The sequence below is a fragment of the Mandrillus leucophaeus genome, unplaced genomic scaffold (assembly GCF_000951045.1).
Source record: "Mandrillus leucophaeus isolate KB7577 unplaced genomic scaffold, Mleu.le_1.0 Scaffold219, whole genome shotgun sequence".
Lineage (NCBI taxonomy): Eukaryota > Metazoa > Chordata > Mammalia > Primates > Cercopithecidae > Mandrillus > Mandrillus leucophaeus.
In genome coordinates, this window is record NW_012102243.1 from 86,292 (window position 1) to 93,698 (window position 7,407).

At 54.3% G+C, this 7,407-nt stretch overlaps 1 protein-coding gene across 1 annotated transcript in view; it reads left to right on the forward strand.

Moving 5' to 3' along the window:
* The window catches only part of ECHS1 (enoyl CoA hydratase, short chain, 1, mitochondrial), a 14,714-nt gene extending 9,389 nt beyond the window's left edge, over nt 1-5,325 (forward strand). Inside the window, exons 6-9 of the mRNA XM_011980841.1 lie at nt 1,520-1,624; nt 2,215-2,334; nt 3,599-3,666; nt 4,856-5,325. Of these exons, the coding sequence (XP_011836231.1) occupies nt 1,520-1,624; nt 2,215-2,334; nt 3,599-3,666; nt 4,856-4,921 (359 nt within the window). The 3' untranslated portion in view covers nt 4,922-5,325. The remainder of the gene's footprint in view (nt 1-1,519; nt 1,625-2,214; nt 2,335-3,598; nt 3,667-4,855) is intronic.
* The last annotated feature ends 2,082 nt before the right edge of the window (nt 5,326-7,407 follow it).

A 7,407-nucleotide genomic window follows, 5' to 3' on the forward strand; every position in this document is an offset into this window, starting at 1 on the left:
GCAGCCAGGAGGGAGCTGAGACCCTGAGGGCGGGCCTGGTAGAAGGGTGGGCACAGGCCGAGCAGCCAGGAGGGAGCTGAGACCCTGAGGGTGGGCCTGGTAGAAGGGTGGGCACTGAGGGGAGCAGCTGCACTCAGGGCGCTCTTCGCTGCCCTCTGAGTTTGACCAGGCAGATTCTGAGGCCTTGAGCTGTGAGCTTCGTGCGTTTTTTCAGGTTCTGATCCCTAGAGGAGCTGCTGCTCTAAGGGACCAGTGCCTGGGGTCAGGGAGGCCTATAAGCTTCTAAGATGTTGACCACAGAGCCTGGGGAGGGCCCCACGGAGCCACACACCTTGATCCAATGTCAGGGTGTTGGGGTAGTGTGGGGTCCAACCCTGCCGGGCTTAGCGGGTGTTCTCCCCGTGTGCGGAAACAAGAGATTGTAAGAAATAAAGACACAAGACAAAGAGATAAAGAGAAAACAGCTGGGCCCCGGGGACCACTACCACCAAGACGTGGAGACCCGTAGTGGCCCTGAACGGCTGGGCGCGCTGATACTTATTGCATACAAGAACAAGGAGGCAGGGTAAGGAGGGTGGATCTTCTAAGTGATTGACAAGGTGAAGCAAGTCACATGATCACAGGACACGGGGGCCCTTCCCTCTTAGGTAGCCGAAGTAGAGAGGGAGGGCAGCATACGTCAGCGTTTTCTTCTCTGCACTTATAAGAAAGATCAAAGACTTTCAGACTTTCACTATGTCTTCTACCGCTGTCCTCTACGAACTTCAAAGAGGAACCAGGAGTACGGGAGGAGCATGAAGGTGGACAAGGAGCGTGACCACTGAAGCACAGCACCACAGGGAGGGGTTTAGGCCGCCAAATGACTGTGGGCAGGCCTGGATAATATCCAGCCTCCCACAAGAAGCTGGTGGAGCCGAGTGTTCCCCGACTCCTCCAAGGAAAGGAGACTCCCTTTCGCGGTCTGCTAAGTAACAGGTGTCTTCCCAGACACTGGCGTTACCGCCTGACCAAGGAGTCCTCAAGCGGCCCTTATGCGGGCGTGACAGAAGGCTCACCTCTTGTCTTCTTCGTCACTTCTCACAGTGTCCCTTCAGCACCTGACCCTATGCCCACTGGTTATTCCTAGGTTATATAGTAACGGAACAAAGAGTAATATAAAAGCTAATGATTAATGTTTATAATAATGATTGATAGTTGTCCATGATCATCTCTATATCTAATTTGTATTATGACTATTCTTGTTCTATTTTCTTTATTACACTGAAACAGTTTGTGCCTTCAGTCTCTTCCCTCGGCACCTGGGTAATCTGCCCACAGGGGAGCACCAGATGTGGGACCTGAGCTTGAAAAGGGGCTGCTGCCCCTGATGTTGCCGGGCTCCTGTGCTGCTCGGCCTCTGACCCCGGGACCTTGTCTCGGGGCCTATCTTAAGCCCCTTGGAACTTGCTGGCTGCGCAGCTGCGATGTCCTCTTGGGTTCACTCACTGCGGTGCCAGCCATGACCAGCCCCTCCCCGCAGGTGCGGGTGGCACCCAGAGACTCACGCGTGCTGTTGGGAAGTCGCTGGCAATGGAGATGGTCCTCACCGGTGACCGGATCTCAGCCCAGGACGCCAAGCAAGCAGGTATGGGTTGGGGCTGCCCACGGAAGCCACATGGAAACCCGGGGCGGCATCCAGGTGTCCCCCTCGTGGGAGCCCCACAGAAACCCGGGGCGACATCCAGGTGTCTCCACGGTGGTTGCATGAGTTTTTGGGTCCTGAGGACCTGGGAGAAGACTGACTGCCTTTTGTTTTTACGTTTTGAAGTACTGTACACACAGAAGTGGAGCCACGCGTAAGTATCTGGTGCAGAAGAACAGCCCAGCAATTACATCCCCAAAGTCCGGTGTAAGCAACGGGCGTCTCCGGGCCCTCACTGGCCAGTCCTCCCACTGCCCTGTTGGGGATCATGGTCCCCGGGTCTGGCTGCCTCTGCCGTCGGAGCTATGGACAGCCTGGCCTGCGTGTCTGAGAGCACAGGGACTGCGGTGCCAAGAGCGCTCAGCACTCAGCACTCAGGAAGGGGCACGTGCGGCACTTACTGTGTGGAGCCACCCTTGCTAATGCTCAGAGGCTGGGATGCTCCAGCACGCTGCTCCCCAGCGGCCACTCCCTCGAAAAGGAATAGACAAGCGCTCTGTCTGCACTCACTCACCGACGTTCTTGTGTTTCAGGTCTCGTAAGCAAGATTTTTCCTGTTGAGACACTGGTGGAAGAAGCCATCCAGTGTGCAGAAAAAATTGCCAGCAATTCTAAAATTATAGTAGCCATGGCCAAAGAATCAGTGAATGCAGGTAGGGGATCCTGCCAGGAAGACAAGGTAGAGAGGTCTCTGGGGCTGTCAGGAGTATCCCTGAGGCGTCTCTCTGACTGTCAGGAGCCTTCCTGAGCGGCAGGCTTTCTGGCTCCGAATGGATATGCCTTAAGCCCTCCTGGGCAGAAATGGTTCTCAGTGTCTCAGTTCTGCTGTCTCTAGAGTTGTGGTTTCTGGTCACGCCCTCAGGAACTCCGCTGAGATATTCCCAGCTCCCCTTGTACCAGGGCCCAAGAACTGAGCCAGGCCTGGGAGGTGAGGGCAGTACAGAGCTGACCATGGCAGGGAAAGGCTGAGAAGGGAGCCGAGGTCCCAAAAGTAAAATGGTCTCGCCCACGGGGAGGCTCGGTTCACCTCCCGGGACCTGGGGTTGGCGGCCGCGTCTGCGCCTGGCAGGTGGCTACACAGGCTTGCAGGCCAACGCCACGCTGTTCATTCTTGGCCTGGATCCCCTTAGTCTCCCTCTGCCAGAGAAGTGGATCTGATCTTCCCCCTCCTCAGAAATGCTCAAGTTTTATTGTCACAATTTATTCTCGGCATGAGAATGAGATGGTGGGTAGCTGGCTGAGTCCGGACAGGTGTGGGTGGCCCCAGGCAGGTCCCCTAACCTCTCTGAGTGTGTTTACCTCGAGGGTGTGGCCGTCCGCCGGGCTTGCCGTCGGCTTGAGGCAGGATACAGTGAGGAAGCATTTTGAAAAAAAGGGAGGCTGCTGTTGCCCAAGGTGTTTGGTGAGGTCGGGCTCCTCTTGGAGAGGATGCTGGCTGCAGCCCTGGAACCACCGCGCCTGCCTCCATCTGTGCATCCAGGTCTGCCCTGCTTGGCCTCGTGCAAAGGAGGGCCTGGAATGAGCAGAGCCAAAGGCGTTCTTGGTGCCAGCCACGCCCAGCTCTGGCTCCCATGCTGTCCTTCCTGGTTTTCATCCTTGTTTACTTTTCTCTGTTTGCAGCCCTGTTGCTGCCTCACAGCCTCTCCTCAAGGGCGCAGTTGGCCATCTCACCTTTCATCCAGTTCCTGTCCCTTCGTTGGGGCCCTGGGCCACCCGAGTGTGACGTGTGGGGCCGTAGGAGAGCTGTTGGTTTTGCCAGGTCTCCGCTGGGGCAGTGCTTTTGAGAAGGGCAGCGCCGTGGAAGCCTGCGCAGGGCCGGGCCACGTCGGAAGCACAGTTGTGCGTGGGTCAGTGAGGAGGGAGGAGAAGTTCTGCATGGAATAGCTCCGCTCATAACTCTAGGACTTTGTTTTTCAGCTTTTGAAATGACATTAACAGAAGGAAGTAAGTTAGAGAAGAAACTCTTCTACTCAACCTTTGCCACCGTGAGTAAACAGCGTGCAACTGGAGAATCTAGCACATTTCAGTCACACAAGTTGCTGGGAATTTCCTTTTACATCTTATCATTAAGTGTCGTTTCTTTCTGGACTGCCAGCCTCACCTTTAGCGGGATCAGATTTGTTCTATCAGTGGGTCTTGATGTTAGAAAAAAAGTAGAACATGTGGAAGTTCAAAAGTATGAAATCTTACAGGCGCTTTTCTTGTCTTTCCTGTTATGTGAGGTCTAGGAATTGCACCCTCAAGCAGCAGCTCCTTTTTTTTTTTTTTTTTTTTTTTTTTTAGGGAGTCTCACTCTGTCCCCCAGGCTAGAGTGCAGTGGCTGGATCTCAGCTCACTGCAAGCTCCGCCTCCCGCCTCAGCCTCGAGTAGCTGGGACTACAGGAGCTCGCCACCTCGCCCGGCTAGTTTTTTGTATTTTTTAGTAGAGACGGGGTTTCACCGACTTAGTCAGTATGGTCTCGATCTCCTGACCTCGTGATCCGCCCGCCTCGGCCTCCCAAAGTGCTGGGATTACAGGCGTGAGCCACCGCGCCCAGCCTGGCTACTTTATTTAAAATGCGGTTTCAGCTGGGCGTCATGCATCCATAGTCCCAGCTTCCTGGGAGGCTGAGGCGGGTTGTTCGAGTCCAACTGGTCAACAAAGCAAGACCCCGTCTCAAAAAAAAAGACTTTTTTAAAAAATGAGGCCGGGCGCCTCATTTTAATTGTTCGGTAAAATTAAAAGTGGTTTGGGCACTTGAGGAAGGGGTACAGATGCGTGCGCGCCTGGGGACGCTTGCACACAACTTGAGAAAAGCAGATGCAGAATTGAGTTCTCATGTCCTGCTCCAACACAGGGTAGCCCCTGATACAGGTCACCCATCGTCCACTTTTTGACTTGGTGAGTGACCCATACAGGTGCATCTGAGGCTCTTTAGATGTGAGCTTGTTTGACATACACAAGCTCCTGAATGACCATCACCTAAACTGGTAGAGAGAGGCAGTGAAAATCCCCTCGCCCAGGTCCAGCTCTGCTTGGGCGGGTGTCCCTGCCACTGAGTCCCCTGCCTGGACCCCTGGGCCCCTGTGAGCATGAGGTGTGTGGCAGGACCAGGGAGACACGGGCGGACAGTGGCATCAGGCTCTGTGAGGAGACTGCGCGTCCAGCTCTGTTTCTGCCCCTTTTCCTACCAGGATGACCGGAAAGAAGGGATGACTGCGTTTGTGGAAAAGAGAAAGGCCAACTTCAAAGACCAGTGAGACCCAGCCGCCCCTCCCTCACACCTTTGCTTGGAGAGAGCAAGTGCAGCCTGCTGTCAGTTTTAGAAGCAAGTAAATCATCCTCTTTTCGAGAGCAGCGTCCGTGGTGCGCAGTTTCTCTCTGCTGCGTGGTCACGGCCCGAGCTCTCACGGCATGACTGCCTTCTTCACCCAGCCTGTGAGGGTCCGTGTTCACATCCTGATTGGAGCACCTTCTTCTCATTGTTAAGATTCTGCTGAGGAGCCCCTGCTGGTCCCTCTGGGCATGCTGTGCTTGGGCGGAAAGCAGGGCCTGCGGGTCCTTGTGTCCCTGCCGCTGGAGAGTGGGGCTGCTCTGAGGGAAACACTGCTGCCTTCACACAGATGCTCTGCTGATTAAAGTGACAGCGATTCAGGTGACACCACGCCTCGTAGGTCATGTCTGGAATGAGTATTCTGTCATGTTAGTTTTTTGTTTTTTTTTTTTAACTTTTTTGTTTTTTCACTGTAAGGAACAACATTCAAAGAAAAAAGGTTTGTATAGTAAGTCGCCCCACATCATACTTCCTGGGTATCCACTGTGAACAGCTGGGCTCCTGGCTTCCTAGAGACTTCTGTGCGCACACACACATCCCCGCACACGTGCACAGGCATGGACTGTGGTTTTCTTCCATGCCCACTTACGTAGAGCCCTTTCCTCACGAGAGCCCACCTTGTTTCCTTTGTACTTCTGTCATAAGGAGCTCTGTTCAGTTTCACTGCTTTCTTCTCTGTTGTGGTAACACACGACGTAAACTTGACCATCTTAACCATTGTTTTTTAGAGACGAGGCTAGAGTGCCGTGGTCAATCACAGCTCACTGCAGCCTGAATCTCCTGGGCTCAAGTGATCCTCCCTGCTCCCAAGTAGCTGGGGCCACAGGCCTGCAGTACCACACCCAGCTAACTTTTAAAATCTATCTTTTGTAGAGATGGGGTCTCCCTGTGTTGCCCAGGCTGGTCTGAACCATTTTAAGTCCACATTTCAGCGGCATTAAGTACATTCTCCTTGTGCAACCATTACTGTCTATCCAAGAAAGCTTTCATTTTCCCAAACGCAAACTGTCCCCATTAAACAATAACCCCTTTTCTGCTTCCCTCCAGCTCCTGGCACCCATGCTTCTACCTCCTGTCTCTATGGAGGGACCTCCATTTGTCCCTTTGGGTCAGGCTCATTTCAGCCCCACGCCAGATCCCTGGGTTGAAATCCTAACCCCTACTGTGACTGCTTTAGGAGGGAGGACTTTGGGCAGTGACTAGTCATGAGGGCAGAGCTCCTCGAGTGGGATGAGTGCCCTGTGAGGGGGCGGAGCTCCTCGAGTGGGATTAGTGCCCTGTGAGGGGGCAGAGCTCCTCTAGTGGGATTAGTGCCCCATGAGGGGATGGAGCTCCTCCAGTGGGATTAGTGTTCTATGGGGAGGCGGAGCTCCTCCAGTGGGATTAGTGCCCTATGAGGGGGCAGAGCCCCTCCAGTGGGATTAGTGTTCTATGAGGGGGTGGAGCTCCTCGAGTGGGATTAGTGCCCTATGAGGGGGTGGAGCTCCTCCAGTGAAATTAGTGCCGTATGAGGGGGCGGAGCCTCTCCAGTAGAATTAGTGCCTTATGAGAGGGTGGTGGTCTTCCAGTGGGGTTATTGCCCTTAGGAGAGCCCCGAGGGCACTCTTTTGCCCCTCCCGCCATGTGAGTGCTCTGTGGGAAGGTGCTGTCTGTGAACCATGGGCCTCATCACACACAACCTGCCTGGAGCCGTGGCCTCCAGAACTGTGGAAAGTCAGTGTTTATCAGCCACCCAGACCATGCCACTGCATCACAGCAGCCCAAGCTAAGGCACATACTGTCCAGAAGGTTTGTGCCTGTTGTGGCATGTTTCACCATTTGATTTTTTTCACTGAATGACGATCCTATAACATGCTTTTTAGTGGCCCTGATGTTTCATACTGTGGACGTGTCATCGTGCCCATGGTTCTAGATATTTCCCCCAGGGAAGCCCACCTGCCCCCTAGCTCAGTGCAGACTCTGGAGAGCGTTCACAGGTGTCTCCTCCACTTGGCCCCGCAGCTTGGTGTGGGTAGTGACCTAGATTGTGGTCATGGCCTTGGGCTGGGTGGGCAGAGTGTGTGAGCCCCCACCCCTGAGTTCTTGGGCTGAATACCAAGGACAGATTCACCTGCATCAAGAAGTACAAAGACCTTTGCTGAGCTCTGGCTCCCTGAATGCGGCAGGTGCCACGCCCGTGTGTCCGATTACATTTATACGCAAAATGGGCACACGCGTGCTCTGCGACCGCTCGCCTTGCAAGCATTGGCTCTGCACTTCCACCCACCCCGTCTGTCCTCCTGTGTGCCATGATTGGAGTCCACTAGTTCAGAGCTGGCTTTAGGGTGGAGCAGGTTTATCTCGCCTCTGCCAGGGCAGGTGGGAGTTCTCATGCAGTTTACCTTCAAACAGGCAGATGTTCTTTTCAGATAA